Genomic DNA, 22,111 nt, shown 5'->3' with positions numbered 1-22,111 from the left:
TAGGGTATGTCCAGAAGCCCCGGTTCGCGGGTTGGACGCACAGGCCAGTCTGTCTATCTTCGAATAACTCGGGTGATGTGCTCCAAGTACCTTAAATACCGCGAACCACCAGGCTGAACTGGAGACCGCCCTATTTGCGAGGAGTGAATGATGGGTGGTTGATGTAGAGGTGGAACCTGAAGGTGGCCTGACAGCCTGGGTGCCTGAATCCTGGATGCCTGAATCCTGGGTGCCTTGATGCCTGAGATATATACGATCCAAGGCGGTCAACTTCCTGGTCCTCAGCTGAAGAGGGCGGAACTTCCGCTTTCCACAACCCGTCATCGTCAACATCTGCTCCTGCCCGGGCTTGCAAAGTCGATTACCCTACTTTGCTAACCAGCCATTATCTGCTCAAATGAGAACAGGCTACTCCGACTGTGCCTCGGCTATCTTTGCGTGTTACCTTCCCCGGGAGCAACGTCTTGTCCTTCAAGCCTGACTAATGACGGGATGCCCCTGTCGAACAAGAATCATACTTGTCAGCGCCATGCTCGTGCTCGACCATGAGCAACACGGAGAGTCATTGCAGCATTATTCTCACCAGGCATGCAGTAGCTTGGCCAGCGTTAGTCAACCTGGCTATGATCGGTGACAAGCCCGGGATCTCTGCACGAATTATTCCGAGCTCAACACTGGGAGAGCATGCCGCAAACGGATGGCTTCGAGACATGGTTGTCCAAGGGACTGCGCATAGTGATGATCGGATAATCATTGGCCATGGAACCGAAGATCCCTGAATAATCAGGTACATGAGTGCCTGGTAGCCCAGCGCCAACAGTCAATGCGGCATCGGATCGTCCAGGCAGAAGCTAAGCCATTAGCTTGACACTAATGCGTGTCGTCTCATTCGATCTGCTGTCCAGAGCCTCATCCCTCACTGTCGACACCGCCTTCCCCCTCGTTGAGATCGCACCTTTCAGTTCGACATGTTTCTGCCACAGAATCACCCGCAAGGTAACGAGCATACTCTCACGGCATGCTCTCACAGCCTGCACAAAAGCGCCGCTCCGGTGGCAAGCGATCGAAGACGGGCTGTCGCACATGCAGAATCCGACGAATTAAATGTGATGAGACGCCCGAGAAGTGTCGTAATTGTTCGTCCACCGGACGGCTCTGCGACGGGTACGAAGTCTATCGCCTTCCCGTGGCAGCCAAGCGCGGGAGGGACCTTTTCTTCTCGCTTTCTACCCCAGTCAACACTCATGTTCGCTGGGCTGTAACATCAGACCAACGTCGCTGCTTCAAGTTCTTTTGCGACCGCACCATCACCGATGCTCTCGGGTATTATGACTCCCAACTATGGGAGCAGTTCATGTTCCAGATGGCAAATCTCGAGCCTGCCGTGTGCCACGCCGCCATCGCCTTGGGAGCGGCTCACCAAGAAGTGGTCTTGCAGGGCATCAATTCCCCCGGCGATGGTGCAAAGCGAAGAGGCGTTTGGTATTTCTATGCCCTCGAGGAGTCCGCTCGCGCTTTTGAGCTCCTCCGTCGGCGCAATCCTCAGGACCCGCAGATGCGGCAAGTCACCCTTCTCTGCTGTCTGCTCTTCGTGTACTTGAGCCTGTTGCAACGAGACTATGACACTGCGTTCCGACATCTGCAAGCTGGCTTGCGGGTATTCCAAGAGTCTGGGTCAGGCCGTGGCAGTTCCCTCAATGGTTCTACACTCGGCGGTGCCGGAATGAATCTCCCTCTCGTCGCGGCCTTCGCGCAGCTCGAAATCCAGTCGACGCATTTCAATCCTCGTGGGTGTTCACAACTCGGTGCCAACTCGGCCCCACGCAAGCACATCTTCCTCAGCCGCGACCGCGACCGTGACCTGCTCGGACAAAGCGTCGACGACCTACGCCTGGCCCTCCAGCCCCTCGATAGTGCCATTTACCAATTCTTCCACCGGTGGGGCACTGCATCTGCGGAGGCGATAGTGGCTCAGGACTCTGACTTCCAGGCCACCCAAACCAACCTGCTCTCAGAGGTCTACCACGCCACACACTTCCTTGACGACTTTTGCGCCCTCAAATATGCCACCCTCTCTTCAAAACACAAGCGCGGCGTCGACCTGCTGCGACTGCACCTGATGACATACTCCGTGGGGCTACGGATGTCGATGGTAGCGCACCTCCAGCCGGCCCAGGCCCAGTTATTCACGGCCGACCACGTGGCCATTCTGTCGTTGGCCCGCACGATCATCGCCCAGTTCCCCGACCGGCCCACGGTCATGGTTGACTCGGGCGTGATCCTGCCGCTGCGGGTGGTCGCCGACTCCTGTCCGGACCTGCACGTGCGCTGGCAGGCCATCCAGGAGCTCCGGGCCTGGCCGCACTACGAGGGCGTACGCGACACCGTCCTCGCAAGCACCACTTCCGCCGCCCGCTGGCGGCTCGAAATGCGGGCGCGCATCAGCGCGGAGTTGTGTAGCGGGTTCGGTGATGAGGGCACTGGGGTGGGGAAGGAATCTTTGGAGAGGATGGTCGACGAAGAGCTGCGCGAGCGAATGACGGTGCTCACTGTTCGAGATGGCGATGATGAAGGCCTCCGCCAGGCAAGCAATCAAGCGGACGCGGAGCTTGCCCAGATCCTGGCGTCGGCGCCCCTCGGTGAATGGTCGTGCGCTCATCAGTTGCGGCGACCTATAGAATGATATATTGTTAACACTGTCGCAACCTGGTAAGATTATACCAGGGCTTTTCGAGATTGACAAGACTGTTGATCGACCAGGGAAGGCTGTCAAGTCACGTGGCCCCTCCACGCCGTAATGCCTTCCACATAGACTCTTTCTCTCTCACGCAGCCTGAAAACAATAGTAGAAACCATCTCAAGCATACAATCCACACATGCGGTTCCCGGGCGCATATCTCATGTTATGCATTGTAAGATCTGAGTGGGGGTGTCCCAGTCAGTCTCCGAGTGTTTCCCGGGTACCGATGCGCGCAAGGGCACTCGATAGGGTGGGTGATGGAGCCAGGAGCCTCAAGGTGTAGGTCAAGACTTAGGTCAAGACAGGCTCAGATTGATGATTGATGGAGTCTTTCCAGGGCCGTCAGACCCATGAAAAGACCACCTTTCCGTCCCACCACGTGTATGGCATGTTTGAAAGACGACTAAAATGCCGCGCTTTGATTTACCGGGGCGGAGGTATTTCTAGGCAATATAAGCACAACGCCGGCATTTCTGATAAGAAGAGTTCTTCTGAATGAGTCCAGATAGTGGCCGCGTGCAATCATTCCCTAAACTCGTATGTTGACCCGGACAATCCAGCGGGGACTTGAAGAGACCATCTGCGGTCGCCATGTCCACCGCATCGGACCCCCATTCTTGGCGCTCGGCACTTTTGCACCCCATTCGAGACGGGAGGGGGGGCAAATGTCTCTGACCATGACTAGCAGGCCGTCCTTGGTTTAGGGGAACAGACGCAGCAGACAACCGAGTCCATCGCGATGGTGAAACAAACACCAGGAGAGAATACGAGCCGGTCGGACATGGTCCGAACGGACAAACCCGGTGGCAGCACCGGCTAGCCCTACTTTGGACGGGAGGCAGTGGGCAGGATCTCCTGTGCTCAACGCAGCAATGCCCTGGCAGCGTCGGAGATTACCACGCGTATTGAGTTGTGAGAGGCTTGCACTGGACGGGGAATATCGCACAAATCATGTTCATCAATACCACAGCCTGATAAGCACTTTAAGAGTCTTGGCATGCAAACTTGGCCGCCATTAGTAAGCACCGTCACCATCCTCGCCGGCCTTGTGCTGAAGCTTATATTTAGCATTCTCGATCTTCACGACAAGCTTTGGCAATCTATCGCAGAACGAGCGCGAGGAACTAGATCAGACTATCTCAATGGGACAGGTACGTAAGGCGTTTGTGAATAATTGCGCCTACAACGGGCCTGCAAAATCCAACTGTTGTGTGAAACGCAGTGGAGCAGGGCAGTGGGGAGGGTGCGTGGGTAGTGGGTACACCCAAAACGTTCAACGGAATCACGATTGGGATCGTGTCCCACTTCCCAAAGCATGATTCATGACATGTAGTCTAAGTAAAATTAAGTATTCACCTCTAGCCTGGCCTAAGACCAGGCTAAAGGGGAGGGGACGGGGACGGGGGCAAGGCCTGCAGGACTGACAGACACCCTGCAAGAGTGACACCACGGATGAAAAATTCCACGTGTCGACGACTGACTGCCATCTCCACCCCTGGCAAACTGAAACGATGCTCGGGCCTTGCACTCCTGCAACCGTTGCACACTACCAGGAGAAGTCCAGACTCATATATACGGATTCGCCGTCTCATAATCCCCCCCCCCCGTCTCCGGTCCTCCCTCCGGTTTGCCCTCCGGTTCTCTCCCTCCCGCTTTCTTTTCCCCCTGCAGGTTCGCCCTCGGAATCCTTTCTCGCTCGCAAATGTAATCCTCCTTCTTCATTCCTTCTTGGAAACTTCCTTTCTCTTTCTCTCCTCCGCCCGGTCTCTCTTTTTGCATCTTTTCCCGCGGTTAGCTGGTCTTTCCGCCCTCCATGGATGAGATCTGGGAGAGGGATCTCTCGCCGGAGCGGATAGCCTACCTGGCGCAGTCGCGAATTCCGGGCATTATCGCCTGCAACACGATTCTCCTCGTGTTTGCGACGGCCGGGCTGCTGGTACGGCTGTTTGTTCGCGTCCGATATCTCACGGGGATTAATGTGGATGATGTGCTATGTATAGCCAGCTGGGTATGTGACCTTTTCCTGTCTGTCTGCTACGCATCGCGATCTCGGGTCGTCGATCACTAACATCCACCTACTCGATCGTCCAGATCTTCACGTTCGCTCTATGCTTTACCACAATGTGGAGTAAGTATTCCCCCGAGCCACAGGGCAAACAGCGCGATCGCATGCTAACCCTTGCCCGCGCGCAGTGACCCGATACGGCTTCGGCAAGCACATCGGCACGGTGACGCGCTTCAGCGATCGATCCATGTTCCTCAAGGTAACCCTCTCACTTCGAATCTCCTCAGACGCAAGCAACCGTACCTAACACCGGCCCCGTGGGGCCACGCCAGCTCGACTTCGTCACGATGCTCACCTACGTCCTCGCTTTGGGCGCCATCAAGATCTCCTTCTGCGTGCTGTACCTGCAGATCTTCCCCGGGCGGAAGTTCCGGATTGCATGCTGGTGCCTGCTGGCGATCCTGATCGGCGAGACCGTCGCCGAGACGTTTGTGGTCATCTTCCAGTGCATCCCCGTGCACAAGGCGTGGGACGCGACGGGCTTAGTGGAAGGCTACTGCGTCAACATGACGGCGCTGTACTACTCCAACTTCGCAATCAAGCTGGCGACCGACCTGGCGATCTTTATCATGCCGATACCGAAGCTGTGGCAGCTGAGAATGACGCGCGGGAAGCGGATGGGATTGGTGGTGATGTTTAGTTTGGGGTTGTTGTACGTGCTCCACCCTTTGCCTCTGGATGTCGCTGCAAGTAATTGACAAACAATGATGGACAGGGTCTGTGTCACCAGTATCATCCGCGTCTCGTACATGAACTCCTTCGCCGTCGACCACACCTGTACTTCTCCCCACCCCCCCTCTCGCCTCCGACTGTTCTATACTGACAAGAGAAGGGTCAATGGTCAACACGGAACTCTGGTCCTGCGTCGAAGTCGCCGTCGCCCTCTTCATCGCCTGCATCCCCAGCTTCAAGACCCTCATCAGCCACCGCTTCCCCGTGCTGCAGCGCCTGCTCGGCCTTTCCAGCGAGGGCGACTCCGCCGGCCCCTCCAAGATGTACGGCACCGCCTCGCGCCGCACCTTCCCGGGCCACGGGCCCTCGATGAGCATCAAGCTCAACCCCGTCGCTGGGGCGGGCCACAGCGCCAGCAGCAGCCGCGCCGAGGCGGACTCCGGCAACGAGTCGCAGGAGCGCTTCATGTTCCCCGAGGGGATACACGTGGTGACGAAAGTTAGTGTCAATGAGACGGTTTGATTTTTTTTCACTTGGCACGCAATGTCGTAGCAGGGCCGTAGAGGATGAGCTGTTCGACTATAGTAGATGGAATAACTCTGGGCTCAGGATTTAGCCAGTTGGCTGTAGGTGGCCGTTCCCGTATCGAGGTTCCTGTCCAAGCTACGGAGCACGGCGGAGTTAATTAGATAGGGCTTCAAGCCGGACGGTGGGTGCTGCGGAGTGGGTCCGTCCGCCAAGACCGATTCGAAATTGATTTTCACTCGTAGTACTAGACTAGAATCCCCCTTTGCGGGCCTGCGGCCAAGGATTTGATGACACTCTCGCAACCCGTGGATCCCTCCGGGGCCCGGACAAGATACTCTAATCAGGTTAACATCCGCGCTAGTGGCCTTGCGACCACGTCTGGAACGTTGGGTGGGTTTTGGTGGATGGATGGGCTGATGGTTTTTTGTGATTCTGCTCTGTGTCGAGGTACGCTGTTTCTCTGGGCTCGTACGAGAGTGCTTGTTTCTCTTGGATTCTGTAGCTGGATGTTGTTGAATGTTTCTGTGTGGGTAGAAGCGGAGGAACATACTTTATTCCAGTTTATCTGACTACCATCCACTATATCTTTGGGGGCGAAGGATGTAGGCCCTTGACTTATTATTCAGAACTGTTCATTGCCACTACTGCACGTCTTTAGACCTCTGCGCAAGTCACCGGGTGGCAAGCGGGGCGGAACTGCTCGACAGTGAGGGACCTACTGTGTAGGTAGTAATCTATGTCAATCACGCTAGTGCCGCACCAGGGGAAAGTCTAATTGGGCGTGCGGCCCGTCTTGGCAGCGATCGGCAGTGCCTGGCTGCCTGCCTGCACGGCTGGTCTGAATTGCATGTCGATACTAGGTTGGTAGCCTTGATCATGCGGAACTGGAATAGTACGTGGCTCTGGTCCGTACACTATATACATGATTGCTACTTGTTCTTCGCATTCAGACGGTCTTTTGCTAGGCGAGCATCTGCTATCAGGACCTCAAAAGCAGTGGTTCTCTTGTCTGTTACGTACAATATATATTGCGCAAGCGTTGGACAGCAATCCCACAAAAAGCACCTGGGTATATCCAAGCCAAAGTTAATACCCTTCACCTTTTATTTTGACACAGTCCGAACAAGGGAGAGATCAAGTTTGAAAGAGACACAGCAAAAAGAGAGACGATAGAATTTTGCTGTACAAATGGCTAGTATGATAGATAGGTCGATCACTCAAAAAAGAAAAAAAAAAAAAAAAGAATTAAACGAGTATGTCTTATCTGTAACATTAGCGACCCTGCTACCTTAAAGGCATGGGGATGGGTCACCTCTAACGATAGAATTCCCCGAATTGCGGCAGCCTCACGCACTCGCCCACACTTGTCGCGCAAACAGGTATAACATAGCATTTGTTATAGTCATGCCTCGAGCGCCGACGGGGTCCTACCCAAGCGGTATAAGTGCTCTTATATCCTCCGTAGTGGACGCGGTGCGTTTGGCATGCCCTTCTGCGGGGGTGTTGGGTCTTGCATCAGTCACCGAGACTGGGAGAATTGGAGCAACGGCAAGGAAGGCACGGAGCAGAGCGCGGTCCCGGCCTATTTGGCCTATGAACCCTATCGGACTTTTTCCTTCTACCTGATTGCATAGACACTGTTCTGCTCTGTGGAAATGGCTAGGGTGCGAGTTACAAACGGAGCGCACAACTTGTATATCGCGCAACTCATAGGCCAGCAGGTTGGAGGCTCGGTGCGCTACAGCCGCCGAATGGAGCTACTGCATACGGCTGGCAGGGGTCCTCATCCTTGCTGTGTATGATATATCTGAGTCTATCGACGACAGGAGACGAAGTCTGAGGATGTGAAATATATCAAACCCTTTCTGGGAGGAGTTCAGTGCAAGCAGTTGGTTGTTGCATGGGGGTGGTGCTGTTGCTGCTGCTTCTGCTAGAAGCATCTTATGGCTACAGGCAGAGAATCAATGCGATAAGGTCTAATTGCGTGTGTGAGTAAGAGGCTGCGTTGAGCCGGGACATGATCTGATATTACGCAGTTCTAGACACGATGATGGACTACAGTTCCATTTACACGTGACAAGTGACAAGTGATGCCCACAGTGCGCAACCATCGAGCCTAAGGAAACCGGACTCCCCCTCACTGAACAAACACGGCTGTGTAAGTAGCATATACATAAATCATACCATTTATCAGTCATATCTAACAGCTCATGGAATTTAGAACACCCCGCGCTTCCTCCATCCATATACAGTACACCCGAAATCTACAAAATGAACAAGAAAAAAACCAAAGCCCACAGACACGCGTCCCCTTCATATCGAATTCAAGAACTGCGCCACCAGCTCATACGCCTCCTGCTTAGCCGCCGCCCCCACCGTCCCCTCCTTAGTCCGCTTATCCCACCCGTGCGGACAGTGCTCCATGCGCTTGAGCACGACATTCCGGCCAGGCAACGCCTCCACCGCCGCCGCCATGCGCTCCATCTCCGGGGCATAGGGATCCTGCGCGGCGGTGATGGCCGCCAAGTTCCGGGGAAAGCGCTCGGGGGCCGCGAACGCCGGCGAGATGCGGGGGTCTTCGGCATCCCCATCGCCCTCCGGAAAGTAGCAGCGGTGGAAGAACCGCGACAGGCCGGCGGGGATCTTGAGCCGCGTGGCATCGTCCGGGGCGGCCTTGTCGGCGAAGTCCTCGACCAGGTCGCACGAGGGGTAGAAGGCGACCGTCGCGAAGATGGCGGTCTCCGGTGGGAAGTCGCGGACCGCCGACACGGCCAGCGCCATGTTGGCGCCCGCGCTGAAGCCGGAGAGCGCCACGCGGCCCACGTCGTAGGTGCTGGGGTCGTGCTGGACGTGCCGGATCACGTCCTCGACGTCGTGGAACGCCGCCGGGAACGGGTGCTCCGGCGCCAGCCGGTACTGCACGTCCACCACCGTGTACCCCGTGTGCGTGGCGATGAATCGGCAGTACTCGTCGTCCGTGCCGTGGCCCGCCAGGACGAACCCGCTGCCGCACATGTTGATCAGCACGGGGCTGGGTGATGGCAGGGCCTCCGGGGACGGCCGGTAGATGTGCACCTTGATCGTGCGCCCCGCGTCGCGCGACGGCCATCTCGCCGTTTCGTCGGGGTGCGAGCGCGTGACCGTGCCCATCGCGGCGCGGCCGACGCCGCGTAGTAGCTTGGCGGCCCAGGTCTGTGACGTGCCTGTTAGACCCATTTTTTTGGGAAAGGTTGTGGGCTCGTGGTGGGCACTCGGGGTGTATGTCTGCGAGAACAAGGAAGCATTTTCCGAGCAGATGAGAGATGCACCGATGCAGGGGTGATGACTAATGGTTCTATGTGTTCAGTTTACTCCTACAGAGTGACTGAACGGGAATCCGGATTCCAGCAGGCGGGGTACGCTCGATGACGTCGCTTTCTCCCCGGCTCGGAGATTTCGGCTGCGGAGAGCTTATCTTATCGCGACCTTATCTTATCCGACACCACGGTACTGTTCCGGAGAGATCGTTGATGTCATACTCCTCCCCTCCCATTCTTGGGTTGTCATCAGAGTTCCAATCGGTCACTAGATGAAAATGTTTATATGTAATCTTGCTGTTGTTTTCTGCACCGGCGGTGCGTGATGTTCTTAAGGTTTGAGATGATTATATGTGCCTTGCGACCGGACTACTCTGCTAGCGACTGTGCCTAAGCAGACTGCGTAATCTGAAATGACGACAGCTGGTAGATATTTGGTCCTACTAGCTCGGACTGAACGAAACGACGGAATGTATCAAGACAAGTTCAAGGTACGGATCGACATCTGCAGTCTATAACGTTCCACAGCCGACCAGAATCGAATCCGTCACTCGAGACGATAAACAACATCCAAGAAAAGCAAATGCATTCATCCGCACACATCAAGCAATTCTCTTCCAGCTAACAGGCCCTCAAAGTCCCCTCGCACTCAACGCCGCCTTCATCGTTTTCTGGAATCCAAACACGTTCTCCGGCGAGATCATTGTATAATGCGACCCCTGCACCTCATGGAACCGCGGCTCCGACCGCGTAAAGTCTCGCCACAGACTGATGAACTCGTTGAACCACTGCTCCTTGCCCGACGCCACCTCCTTGATTGGATTACAGTAGAAGACGTCCATGCTTGCCACAGACGGCGAAGGCTCGTAGTCCACCGCCAGATGATGCAGGTTCTGTCCCACCTGGGCCCAGTTCGCCAGGGCGGCGGGGGAGAGGGCCAGCTCGGCAAATCTGTCTTGATCAATGTGACTGAGAACACGAGCCAGGATCCTGTCCTTGTCAGTGGCATCGTGGAGCTCGCTACCCAGATCCACGCGTTGGCTCTCCGACAGCAACTCCAAAAAGTTGCACAGATCCAGCAGCGCGGTCTTCCAGTCGACCTGCCGCATGCGCTCCTTGATGTGCGGCGGCAGGTTGAACGAGCCCAGGAATTTGACTGTGTCGCCGGTGCGCTCGAGAAGCTTGGCCAGCTCGAATGCCACCATCCCCCCGTACGAGTACCCGGCCAGCGCGTAGGGGCCCTGGGGCTGGTGGCGCTTGATCGCGGCGTGGTATTGCTGGACCATGTCGCTCAGCGAGGTGGCCAGGGCTTCGCCGTCATTGAACCCGGCGGCGCGCAGGGCGTATATGGGTCGGTCGGTGAAGTACTTGGCGAGGTTCATGAAGGCCATCACCTCGCCGATGCCGGGGTGGGCGAGCCAGATTGGGGTTTTGGATCCGCGGCGTTGCAGGGAGACGACGGGGTCGTATGCTGAGGTTGGTGCTGAGGATGAGGCGGAGGTGGATGCGTGAAGCACGTCGGCCAGATCCCGGACGGTGGTGTTGCGCATCAACGTGCTCAGTGGGATGCTGCCTGGTTGGATGCAGGTCAGGTCCCTCTCCACGTGGCGCTTCAGTTTGATCAGCTCAATCGATGTGATCCCCAGGTCGAGAATCGAGGTCTGCACCCCGAACTCCTCCTCCGTGGCGTGGTCGACCGAGTGGATGAAGATGGCGAGGAGTTGACGCTCCAGCTCATCTCGGGGTTCTTGGTCTGTGGTCTTGCGGAAGAGGGCGAATCGCTCCGCTCTTTCTTCGGCGGCGCTGTGGTACTCGCCCCGCTCATACGCTGCCTTGATCTGTGCGCGTGGGAGTTTGCCCAGGGAGGACTTCGCGACGCTGGTGCGACTCAGAGGCAGGACCAGAGGCCGAGAACCGGTCATCTCCAGACACGCCTGTCGAATGGCAAGGACCGTCTGTACATGTGCATTGAGATCCTCGCGCTCGTACGAGGGGAGGTATACGATGACGACTTCCTCCGTATGTCCATCCGGTGGGAGCGAGGAGAAGCAGCACGCCGAGCCGTACGTCAGCTGCGGGACCGCCTCGTACAGGCCAGCTTCGATGTCAGTCGGATTGTATTTGATGGCGTTGATGTTGAGGACATCTTTCACCCGGCCTTTGAGGAGCAGATGGCCGGGCTCAGTTTCGTCGATCATTGCCAGATCTCCCGTAACAAACCACCCGTCGCTCGTAAAGGAGGATCGTGTGGCCTCTTCGTTGCGGAAATAGCTCCGGAACACCACTGGACCGCTCACTTCCAAATGGCCTAGTGTGCCGGCTGGCAACGGGAGATTAGCCCCGCTGCCATCAGTAACTCGAGCCTGGATTCCGGTCATGCATCGCCCCAGCGACGCGATTGCGTAGCCGTGATGCTTGTCGTTCTCGGGGAATCGGGTGTTGAAGATCGCACCGGCGCATGTCTCGGTCATTCCGAAGCCGGGGACAATTACATTGCGGGGTACCCCGTAGCGAGAGAGCAGGGTTGCGACTTCTTCGCACATCTGGGTCGTGTTGGCTTCTCCGCCTGAGGTAAGGTATTGCAGAGAGCCCAGGTTCCAGCTAGGATTCTGAGGGCTTTGCTCCTCCTGCTTCTGCTGCTGCAGGGTAGCGTGCATTCGCGCGAGGAAGAAGTTAGGAGCGAACGTCCAGGCCACGCGATGTCGCTCGATAAGGCTGAGCAAGTGTCCAGGATCCATCAGGACGTCTGGTGCCTCGACAAGGACTTGACTGTGCCCTGTGAAGATGGCTTGCAGGTGGATCTCGACCAGCCCAGCAACGTGATCCAGTCCGACCCAGCTCAGGAACGTCGTGGATGGGGCGATGGGCATAATGCCGTGTTTGCCGGTCACGGCCGCAGTGATCTGCTCGTGGGTGAGGGCAACCGCTTTGCAGCTCCCTGAACTCCCGGATGTGAGCATCAGCACGGCAGTCGCGTCCGGTTGAGGATTTGGGGCAGTAACCCTAACTCTATCATCCGAGGAGTGCATGTCGTTGTCTTCCACGTGCAGCTTTTCAACACATGTAGGGACAATTGAATCTTGGCCCTGGAATGCAGGCAGTAGTCTGGTGGAAGTCAAACATGCCGGCGTGCTAAGGAGCTGAGCCAGATGTTTCAGGTGGGCCAGTCGTCGGTTGGTGTTGTCGGGGAACGGCGTCGACATCACGGGTAGATACCCGGCCAGTAGAGACGCCCAGAGCCATAGTACACGGTCCCAGTGATTATCGAAATGCAGCAGGACGATGGATCCTGGTTTGTATTGGAGAGCAGAGCCTGCCTGCCGCGCGAGATGCAGCAACTGGGTATAGGATATCTCCACCGGCTCGTTGGGAGTCCCGAGGGGGTGGATGAACAGTGCCCCGGCATCCGGCCTGGCAGCAGCAGCTTCCAGAGCTTGTTGAAGTGTCTGTGTCATGGTCGCTGAGGGATAAGACTGATACCATTAGCTAGGCTGTATTCCGAGGTCAAGCTTAGGATAGGTACCTAGTTTAGTGCTTCAATTGGTGGATGCGTTAGATTCTGAGCAGTCCTTGGACTCGAGACGGGTGGAAAAGAAAATCTGCCAGCCAAGCTTTTGCACGAACAACGGTGAAAGTGGAGCGTCACAAGAAAGTATGCCAAGTGCACATGGGTGGGATTTGAATCCTTGATATACCTTGGTACACACGCATAACATGCCGATATCCGCGACCCCATTGGAACTTCTAGATGCCAGGTATGGCCATGACGTCTGGACACCAGGGTGTCTTCCCTAAGAATTCTCGTGGTGTTACCTCTAGAAGCACCGCGAGAAGGCTTTGATCGTATTCGATCACAGATCCACAGTGTCAATAGAACAATAAGCCTCGATGTTACGACCCTTTCAGCCGCATGTGTAACCGTTCGATTGTGAGTATCCGAGTATCTCGAGTTGGATGCTGCGCAGGACTCGCTTTGGGAGGAGTCACGCGGCCGTCTGAATCGTGCGCCATTTAAGAAGTGATATAAGAGTAGCGGTCAGAGCAAGACGAGCTAGAAGCATTTAGCTCGCCTGAAAGGGGCGATAGTGATATTATTTTTTGACAGTTCTTCACAGCCTCGCCCTCCTCACCCGTCTGCTACTACTACTACCGAGGCATAATGTCCGTCTCCGACCACGATCTCATTCGCAACGCCATCGCTCACTGGCCACTAGCCCTGGACCAAGCTGATCCCCGCCTGTTGACCGAGGCGTTCGCACCGGACGCTGTGATTCATTATCCACCGCCGGTGGGCACACTCCAAGGCATTAATGGCTTGAAGAGCCTGATGGAAACACACTTCCAGGGTGTCATGACGTACCATTGCTCGGGCACGCAGGTCATTCAGTTGCAAAGTCCCGTCACTGCTACCGCCCGGACCTACGCCATCGGCATACATTTCTTCCCGGGGGAACCTGGCCGGACACCGCGGAGGATCTATGGGTACTACGATGATCGGCTGGTAAAGGGCGCAGAGGGATGGCGGATTGCGGAGCGGAGGATTGTGGAGCACCTGCCTATCGATGCCTTCTGAGGGGGACTTTGGGCGGGTTACTCGATTGCTATATGCAATGGAGAGTAAGATTTGGTGTTGTCTGGCCCATCTAGTGGTAGGGTCTTGTGCCCGGGATTTGCCGTTGTCATGTTGTGCGCTTTTAGACTCAGCGTCCTGGATTATGCTTTGAGAATGAACCTGATATTAAATCAGCCCAACATGTGTAACCTCTTCCGTAAAACTGCAGGGGGCATCCTTGCTCATAAAACTTGCCACTTAGCCTGAGGGATATGTCTATCTTGAAGCGATTGACTAGTAGACCCGGCGTGATACCAACTCATGAGCACTGACGAGACATCCTTCTGAGCGTGTTGGATAACCCTGTTAAGATTGCGAATTGATTGTCAATCGTCGGGGTGTATGTTGTCAATGATCAGCAAGCCACGTCCGGTCAATGGAGCATTCGAACAAGTCAGCAACGTCGCACGACGAAGCAACTCTCGTATAGTCTGTAAGCAACGATGCGGACAAGGCAAGGATACCCCAAATCCTGAAATCTTATCTCCCGTCAGCGACAACATGTACCTACGGATTTGCTTAACTCCGAATGTGCTATCCAGCGCTAGCAACCCGGACGTGGGCACGGCATCAAATACGGCTCGGCGATGTCCTAGGCTGATCTTCAAATATCTCCCTTTCATGTTGTTAGATAAGTATGTACAGAATTAGTCACTGATTTGACAAGTGGCCGTGATGACACCGCATTTAGAAGGCTCACTCATCTCGATCAATCTGTTATGGAGTATCTGAAATAGGGAATTGGTCTCACATTATCGGTCACACATACGACCTCCCATCATGGAACTCTCAAGATCTCGAAACTAACACTGACCTACTTGCATGCTGTGAGACTATTCGTTCTCGACGACGAGATAGGTAATCAGGCTGCGGGTCGTCATTGCACCTCCGAAGGGACTGCAACGCATCGTGTTGTGAGAATTGAGACTCCCCAATGGGGTGTCTCTCACAACACGAGGGTAAGGTGCTTGACAATAAGTGGTATAATATCATCGTCGACTGAACATTGTTCCTCGTGCTCCAAACCGTCTACCTTCCCTTAGTATGGCTGAAGAGAGATTGTAACAGCATTAAATTAGGCCGCCCATTATGCAACTAGCAGGAGTAGAGTGGAAACGTAACAGGATAGACACATTCAAATATGAAGAAGAATATTGTTCAAGGCAGCAATTGATCCTGCAAATGAACCTGCCTCCACCAACGCCAGTTCAATACTGCTTAATTAAATGCCGGGACAAGCACAGCGTAGAATAAAGAACTATGTGTGTGCATAAATCGGATTGTTAGGGGGCATAAAACCTCCAGAGGTATCAGTTTGCTAGCTCACGCCCATACTGAGCCTTCTTAAGCTATATAATCAACACTCACCCATTGCCAACCTACCTTCCCTGTGCTAGAGATCTTAGCTTCTCTGTTGAGCGGTCTTCCCATTGAGCAAAGTACCAATAAACTCCAACCCATAGCAGGACCTGTCCAACTCCAATCATGACCATGAAGACTACCCTGACCTCAATGCCCCCGGACGAAATCTTCGAGCTGAACGGCGCCTATGCTGCGGAAAACAGCCCACGCAAGGTTAATCTCAGCCTGGGAGCCTACCGCACAAACGACAACCAGCCGTGGCCTCTACCAGTGGTACGGGAAGCCGAGAGACAGCTCTTGGCAGAGACCGACCTCTCTCGGCATGAGTACACGTCTATCCAAGGTGATGTGGCCTTCCTCGAGCTGGCCAGGGACTTGCTCTTTGGCCTGAAGAACCGTTCCGTCTTTTGGGAGAAGCAAGGCGCGACCAAATCGCGTATCGCCTCCGTTCAGACCATCGCAGGTACTGGCGCGAATCACCTCGGGGCCCTATTCCTGGCAACGCATCTGAAGCCCCGAGCCGTCTGGCTCTCGGACCCGTCGTGGGACAATCACCGGAGAATCTGGGAGCTGGTTGGCGTTCCCTGCAAGAGTTATCCTTACTACTCGTCTTCCACGCACTCCGTCGACTTTGCTGGGATGATGTCCACGCTCGAATCTGAAGCGCAAGAGCAGGATGTCATTCTTCTGCAGGCCTGCGCCCACAATCCGACGGGGGTGGACCCCAGCAAAGAGCAATGGAAAGTCCTGGCAGACTTGGTAAAAGCCAAGCGTCTGTTCCCCTTCTTTGACTCCGCGTACCAGGGTCTCGTGTCTGGGTCCGCCTACAAGGACAGCTGGTCGATCCGGCACTTCCTAACCGAGAAACCCAACATCGACTTCTGCGTCGCACAAAGTCTGTCCAAGAACTTTGGTCTGTACGGGCAACGAGTCGGCGCGTTTCATTATGTTCTTGGGCAAGGAACGCGGAACCGCCTTGATGTCATCATCAGCAACCTTTGCCATCTCATCCGCAGCGAGTATTCGGTGGCTCCCACCGGTGGCAGTCGTATCATTAAGAGGATACTTTCTGATCCCGCGTTGAGTGCGCAGTGGAGAAGCAATCTGAGAACAATGAGTCAGCGTCTGACAGCCATGCGACACGCGCTGTACAGTGAGTTGATGCGGCTTGAAGCCCCAGGCTCGTGGAGGCATATCGTTGACCAGGTTGGACCCCCTATCAGCATTGATCGCGTCACACGTGTCTGACTAACCTGTTTTCCATCGTAGAACGGCATGTTCTGCTACACTGGCCTTACCCCGTCGCAGGTCGAGGTCCTCAAAACCAAATACCACATTTACTTCCTGAAGTCTGGCAGAATATCGATCTGTGGCTGTAAGTTACACTGCGTCCGAGACACTTCTCAATGCGAATACGAGCACGGCTTCCAGTCGGTAACGTTCTTGGATGTTCTAATTTTGTCGAGAGCAGTGAGCACAAAGAACGTCGTATATGTCGCTAGAGCCATCGACGAAGTCGCGAGAGATCCTGTGATAGTGTAAGTTGGTAGACCACCGCGACATGGTTCCCGGGATTGTTTCTCCCATCGTCATAATGATCCATTCACTTTACGCGAGATCCTGTTTCACGACTTCCCAGATTCGAATGAAGAACCGAGTGTGTGCAACGCTAACTGAAAAGGCTCGAGAGGAGAGGATCGTGGATCTAAAGAACGTGTTGGGAGGCAGAGGGGCACATTTATACGAGCGGTACGACGTACGTTGACTGGATGCAAAAAGCAATATGAAAACGTGGCCCGAGTCGAAAAAGATGGCATGACTCCATTCATCCGGTGGGATATTATCCGGCACAAGGGGTTTATTTTAGTTATACCGGTGCTGTCAGTTAGTGAAAGCATTTGCTTCTGTTAGATTCGTATGGCCTTGCAGACCCTGTGGTTTCTACACGTGGGGTCCCCTGAGACCCTGCATACGATGCCAAACCAATCCTGTTCTCTTTGCATTTACTTGGCGTTACTGATTTGTCTGTCTCTGTTCTTTGACTTCGTTTTCGTGGTTGTTTGCGAACATTTGTCCACGGTTTAATCACACCCTTGGTAGAATGGCTTGGCGGCAAAATATACCTCCATGAAGCCTAAGAAGCCGAGTGAATTCTCCGAGGGCTGAGCCGACTCAGCCAGCCCAATGTCTCAACTCGTTTATATGACAGCATCATTGGCTGGCATTTTCACGAGGTCAGATCGCAAGGCTCGGCATTGGAACAATGTCAGGTCAGGCAGACCAACTCCCCTCACGAAATCAAGAGAGGGAAGATAATGCTCGTCCGGCCTCGGACTCGAGTTATCTGGCTTCATGTAGATGATATAAACCGCTTCATATCTGCCACACATACTAGAGGCCCCTGCCCCGCCTCATCAAATTGATCGATACAGGGTTGATTGCATCCAGCGCCATAGCATACAATAACTTCACATCATGGCCACCGAACTACCAACAACGCAGTCTCCATACCACACCTTAAGCCAATGCCTCCTCTTCCAAAACCAAGATGAGCACGACTGGTGGCATCGAGCGGCACCCGTGCTCGCCCAGATGCTGCAGAACGCCGACTACGAGGTCCACAAACAGTACCAGTACCTGGCCTTCTTCGCTCAGCACGTCGTGCCCGCACTGGGTCCATCCCCGACCAACCCGCGCCCCAGGCAGTACCGGGGCGTTTTTAACCTCGAGTTCAGCCAGAACTTCCAGGAGTCAGGCTGCATCATTCGGCTCGCCTTTCAACCAACAAGCTACCTCGCCGGCAGCCCCGGCAGAGACCCATTCAATCAACTCGCCACCCCGGAGGTCCTCGCCCGATACGCCCAAATCGACGGCATCGATCTCGACCTCCCACTCTACCAACAACTCGTCAGCGACCTCATCCTGACGAAACAGGAAGAAGACCGCCTGTTGTCCACAGAAAGTCCATTGCCCCCAGTCTTCAAAACCCAGAGCGGCATCGCCCTGGATCTGCGCAAGGAGGGTAAGATGACCGTCAAGCTGTACACCTTTGTCGTCAGCAAGTCGATGGCGACCGACACCCCAGCGTCGACGCTGTCCCTCGACGCCGTTCGCAAAGTAGACCAGGGTGCCACCCGCCGTTTTGAAGCCGGCCTGCAGCCCATCCAGGCCTTTTTGGACGAGGGGCAAGGCACGCCGGACGCGATGATTCCCGCCTCCCCGACCTCCTTCCACCCGCGCGGCATGATTCAGTTTGGCTGCGACCTGGTGGAAATCGCGCGCACGCGTTTCAAGTTCTACATCCACGACTATATCGTGAATCCGGACCGGCTGGCCGAGCTGTGGACGCTGGGTGGCCGGCTGCGAGAGGAAGACTGTCCCGGCATCGAACGCGGGCTGGAGATTCTGCGCGAGCTGTGGTCGATCCTCGAGATCCGCGAGGGATATCATCTTCCCTTCGCCTGTGCACCGAAAGCGGGGGATCGCGGGTCGGATGGGAAGATCACGGCGACGGCCCAGCAGCCAGCAGCTGCGGAACCAAGCAGCTCCAAGCCCCGGTTCTACTACGATCAGCAGTTCATCATCGTCAATTACGAGATCCACCCTGGCAATCCCTGGCCCGTGCCCAAGGTGTATTTCCCGCTGTTTGGGATGACGGAGACTGCCGTCATCGACGCGGTGGGTGCGTTTTTTGAGAGGCTCGGGTGGGCGCAGCAGGCGCGCGTGTATCGCGAGAATATGGTTGCTTGCTTGTGAGTTGTTTCTTTCTTTCACTGGGTACCCGTATGTTTCCTATTGATGATATCCCGATACTGCTGGTGAGCGATGTGGATTATGTACTGACATCATCTTTCACGCAGCCCAACTCGCGATTTGGAGAAGACGACGGATATCCAGGTCTGGCTTTCGTTTTCCTATTCCCCAAAGAAAGGGCCGTATACTACTGTGTATTACCGGGACCTTTGAAGGCTCAGAGGGTTTGTGAGTTGGCTGTTTGAGCATTGCTTACCTCTCCTATGATATTGGATGTTGCTCTGCGGGCGGAAATGTGTCTATACTTGGTTTTATGTTTCAATAATCAAGAATGCACTTGGATTCTGATTCTATACTTCATGGCTTTCTCGACTGCCACCGATTTTGCTGGGCATTATACCTCATATTTTCTAAATGAGTAATGTAAATCGAATATCATAACCCGTTCGTTCTTGCTGCCGGCTTTCTTCAGTACTCAGAGGGGCTTGATTTTAGATCGCTGGTTTGTCATCAACAGGTCTTCAATGAACTACGCTGTTCATTTTCTAGTCAGTGGAAACTCCGCGAACATTACTGGTGAGATGTCTCCATGTAAGCCTGTTGAATATGTTGCATGATACATAGTCGACATAAATGTATGGCTTGGGATAGAGAGGCTTTACGACTGTAGGCCTGCGTAATTCTAGGTGCAAAGATACTCAGATCGCAGCAAGCTTGGCCAACTCTAGTGTTTGACATTCCGTACATCTAGTCTGCCGTGCTACCTAGAAAAATACGAAACAGTAAGCTATCTAACGTCCAGTCACACAACCTGCGTCAGCGATCGTCCCAGTCCACCACGCGTCTCATAGCCGAACCCAACAGGACCCCAAGAATACTCTAGACCACAAACTACACCCGACAGATCCCCTCAGCATCCCAGTCCTCACTCCCAACCCCCATCCGCACAATAAACAACCCGTCCGGATCCCACCTTTGCTTGATCGCGTACAACCGTTCGTAGTTGTCTCCCCAAAACGCCCGACGCGAGTTCGGCTGCTCGATGTCGACGACATTGTAGTACACCCCGAGTGACGGGACCTGCAGAGCACGAACAAACGGCAACTGGCTGTTTGTCATGGCCTTGGTCAAGGATGTTGGTGGGAGAGCACGTCGGATCGTCAGCAGGAGCTGGGCCTCGCGCCATCCAGGGAGCAAGGCGCTGTCGACGACGTCCTTGTTGGCTTTAACTTGCCCTCCGACGGACATCAGGATCTCCACCGAGTCTCCGACTATGTGTTCCAAATGGGATAGCACGTCCATGATATGGGATGTCCCATTGGGCGAGAAGAAGATGTCCTCGGAGATCAATACCGATCCTTCAACCAGTCCGTAGCCTCCCCCATTTAGCTGGCGCGGGATATTGAGCCAGGTGGACATCTCGGGGTACACTGTCAGCTCCGAGGTGTACGTCAAGGCTACGCCCTGAGCTTCGATAGCATCATGCATCGTACTGAGCTGCTTCTCTATCGGAGCTGTATCCGTGGTGTTAACGAAGAGAACGTGTGCCTCCAGCCCCGCGCGATCTTGCAGGAACCGCGGCACGATGATGGCGCTGGTCTTGTTATCCATGCGTTTCAGCGCGGGGAGCAGGTTGGTGAGCTCAGTGGCGATGGCCCAGATGGCTTGATCCCCACCGCCATTGGTTCCATTCTGCTGCCGGGGAAGATCCGCCGTCAGCTGGAAATGCACGGCTGGGACGTCAGGATACGTGCGGATCGTGGTGCGGACGACCACGCCGAACGTGCCTCCGCCTCCTCCGCGCAAGGCCCAGAAGAGGTCCTCGTTCTGGTATTCGTTCGCGATGACTAGGTCACCCTAGCATGAGGGAACTTCGTTAGCGCTCATCACACGGCACCAGGAGGCCAGGTATAAGGGATGGGGGGAGGCACCTCAGCAGTAACAACCTCAAATTCCAACGCATTATCCGAAGCAATTCCATACGCCGGGCCCAGGAAGCCCAGACCACCGCCTTGCACAAACCCACCCGTCGCAGCGACAGAGCTACAAGTGCCGGTCACCATATTCACCCCTTCTTTCTTGCCGGCGGCTAGGGCTTCGAGCCCTAACACCCCGGCGCCGATGATGACCGCTGACCCACGAGACATCTCTCCTCCCTGCGGCTTGAAGTCTGACAGGAATTCCATCTTCTTCAAAAGACTGACGTTGATCTGGAAGGACCCCAGACCACTCGATCGGCCGATACCGTCGTGGCCGGTATTCCGGATGGCGAGGTGCAGGTTGTTGTGGCGTGCGAATCGCACCGCTTTCTGGATGTCTTCGGCGGAGTGCGCGAGAACCCCGTACACAGGGATGCGGCCCTGGTCGCAGGGGATGGCGCGGGGCGTGTCGACGAAGCAGCTTCCGTTGAGGTATTGCTGTGTTTCCCAGGTCACTGACTGAAGTGCACCTGCAGAGGATTACTGGGTCAGTGGATACGTCTCTCGATAAATGTGCACTTGCGATGCCGCTTTAGAAGTGAGATAGGATAAAGTAACCACCTGCTTCCGCGATGCGCCAAAGGGAGTCTTGCGTGGAGTTCCTGGCGAAAGCACATCGCGCTGGATCGTATTCCCTGCCATGGCAGACCGAGCCAGTTGGTCGGATCTGGATCAGATACCCGTTGACGGTGCGGTTCAAGGCATCCCACTCGTGGAATGAAGGCCAGCAGGCGTCGCTTGGCAGACAGCGGCAGTCCTGCGAGCGACGGGCTGGGGAGGAACTCGTCTCTCTAGCTATGAGAAACAGTAGAAGCCAGATGATAAGCATAGTAGAAGATGAAATAGACATCGTAGCTCTATGTGAACTTTATACTCGCTCATTGATCTGCCAGCGCCGAGCTGCGGTGCGGAACCTTCATAAGTAGAGTCTTTCCTTGATCAGGCTGCCAATCTGTCTATGTAATTTCACGCCGACGAAGGCAGACCTCGACATAATTCTCCTAGTGGACAGTAATCGCAATCTCTACCAGAAAAATCCATCTTCTTCTCGAGCTTAGCTGAGCACCCGATGAGTGTGAATGGAGCCTTTACGGACTATGCTGG

At 55.0% G+C, this 22,111-nt stretch overlaps 9 protein-coding genes across 9 annotated transcripts; 5 read left to right on the top strand and 4 right to left on the bottom strand.

Annotated features, from left to right (window-relative positions):
• The first annotated feature begins 899 nt into the window (after positions 1 to 899).
• Positions 900 to 2,933, top strand: BO82DRAFT_131785 (Zn(II)2Cys6 transcription factor). Its single transcript, XM_025629974.1, has one exon. It carries the CDS (start codon positions 1,019 to 1,021, stop codon positions 2,681 to 2,683), a length of 1,665 nt encoding a protein of 554 aa, XP_025489781.1. The 5' UTR covers positions 900 to 1,018; the 3' UTR covers positions 2,684 to 2,933.
• Positions 2,934 to 4,371: 1,438 nt separating this feature from the next.
• Positions 4,372 to 6,041, top strand: BO82DRAFT_131759 (uncharacterized protein). The gene is made up of 6 exons (XM_025629972.1): positions 4,372 to 4,748; positions 4,832 to 4,868; positions 4,934 to 5,004; positions 5,078 to 5,457; positions 5,521 to 5,582; positions 5,638 to 6,041. Exons 1-6 carry the CDS (start codon positions 4,554 to 4,556, stop codon positions 5,997 to 5,999), a joined length of 1,107 nt encoding a protein of 368 aa, XP_025489780.1. The 5' UTR covers positions 4,372 to 4,553; the 3' UTR covers positions 6,000 to 6,041.
• On the bottom strand, positions 6,042 to 6,662 carry BO82DRAFT_131760 (uncharacterized protein). Its single transcript, XM_025629973.1, has one exon. The coding sequence runs from the start codon at positions 6,551 to 6,553 to the stop codon at positions 6,083 to 6,085; it is 471 nt and encodes a 156-aa protein (XP_025489779.1). The 5' UTR covers positions 6,554 to 6,662; the 3' UTR covers positions 6,042 to 6,082.
• Positions 6,663 to 8,221: 1,559 nt separating this feature from the next.
• BO82DRAFT_356337 (alpha/beta-hydrolase) lies at positions 8,222 to 9,252 on the bottom strand. Its single transcript, XM_025635699.1, has one exon. It carries the CDS (start codon positions 9,219 to 9,221, stop codon positions 8,319 to 8,321), a length of 903 nt encoding a protein of 300 aa, XP_025489778.1. The 5' UTR covers positions 9,222 to 9,252; the 3' UTR covers positions 8,222 to 8,318.
• A 681-nt stretch (positions 9,253 to 9,933) lies between these two features.
• BO82DRAFT_419693 (acetyl-CoA synthetase-like protein) lies at positions 9,934 to 13,012 on the bottom strand (the record flags this gene model as incomplete). Its single annotated transcript, XM_025640117.1, has 2 exons — positions 9,934 to 12,590; positions 12,997 to 13,012. 2 exons carry the CDS (start codon positions 13,010 to 13,012, stop codon positions 9,934 to 9,936), a joined length of 2,673 nt encoding a protein of 890 aa, XP_025489777.1.
• Positions 13,013 to 13,460: 448 nt separating this feature from the next.
• On the top strand, positions 13,461 to 13,874 carry BO82DRAFT_404213 (nuclear transport factor 2 family protein; the record flags this gene model as incomplete). Its single annotated transcript, XM_025639426.1, has 1 exon — positions 13,461 to 13,874. One exon carries the CDS (start codon positions 13,461 to 13,463, stop codon positions 13,872 to 13,874), a length of 414 nt encoding a protein of 137 aa, XP_025489776.1.
• A 1,524-nt stretch (positions 13,875 to 15,398) lies between these two features.
• BO82DRAFT_376351 (putative aspartate transaminase) lies at positions 15,399 to 16,817 on the top strand (the record flags this gene model as incomplete). The annotated part of the gene is made up of 3 exons (XM_025637521.1): positions 15,399 to 16,481; positions 16,545 to 16,650; positions 16,747 to 16,817. 3 exons carry the CDS (start codon positions 15,399 to 15,401, stop codon positions 16,815 to 16,817), a joined length of 1,260 nt encoding a protein of 419 aa, XP_025489775.1.
• Positions 16,818 to 17,780: 963 nt separating this feature from the next.
• On the top strand, positions 17,781 to 19,229 carry BO82DRAFT_250505 (aromatic prenyltransferase; the record flags this gene model as incomplete). The annotated part of the gene is made up of 3 exons (XM_025630876.1): positions 17,781 to 18,763; positions 18,818 to 19,027; positions 19,136 to 19,229. Coding segments are annotated over 3 exons (1,287 nt in total), but the record flags the coding sequence as incomplete, so codon positions are not given.
• Positions 19,230 to 19,919: 690 nt separating this feature from the next.
• Positions 19,920 to 21,857, bottom strand: BO82DRAFT_376349 (FAD-binding domain-containing protein; the record flags this gene model as incomplete). Its single annotated transcript, XM_025637520.1, has 3 exons — positions 19,920 to 20,885; positions 20,960 to 21,477; positions 21,569 to 21,857. The coding sequence occupies 3 exons, from the start codon at positions 21,855 to 21,857 to the stop codon at positions 19,920 to 19,922; spliced, it is 1,773 nt and encodes a 590-aa protein (XP_025489773.1).
• Between the last annotated feature and the right edge of the window lie 254 nt (positions 21,858 to 22,111).

Source organism: Aspergillus uvarum, assembly GCF_003184745.1.
Source record: "Aspergillus uvarum CBS 121591 unplaced genomic scaffold BO82scaffold_45, whole genome shotgun sequence".
Classification (NCBI taxonomy): domain Eukaryota; kingdom Fungi; phylum Ascomycota; class Eurotiomycetes; order Eurotiales; family Aspergillaceae; genus Aspergillus; species Aspergillus uvarum.
This window is presented reverse-complemented; position numbering and strand designations above follow the sequence as displayed.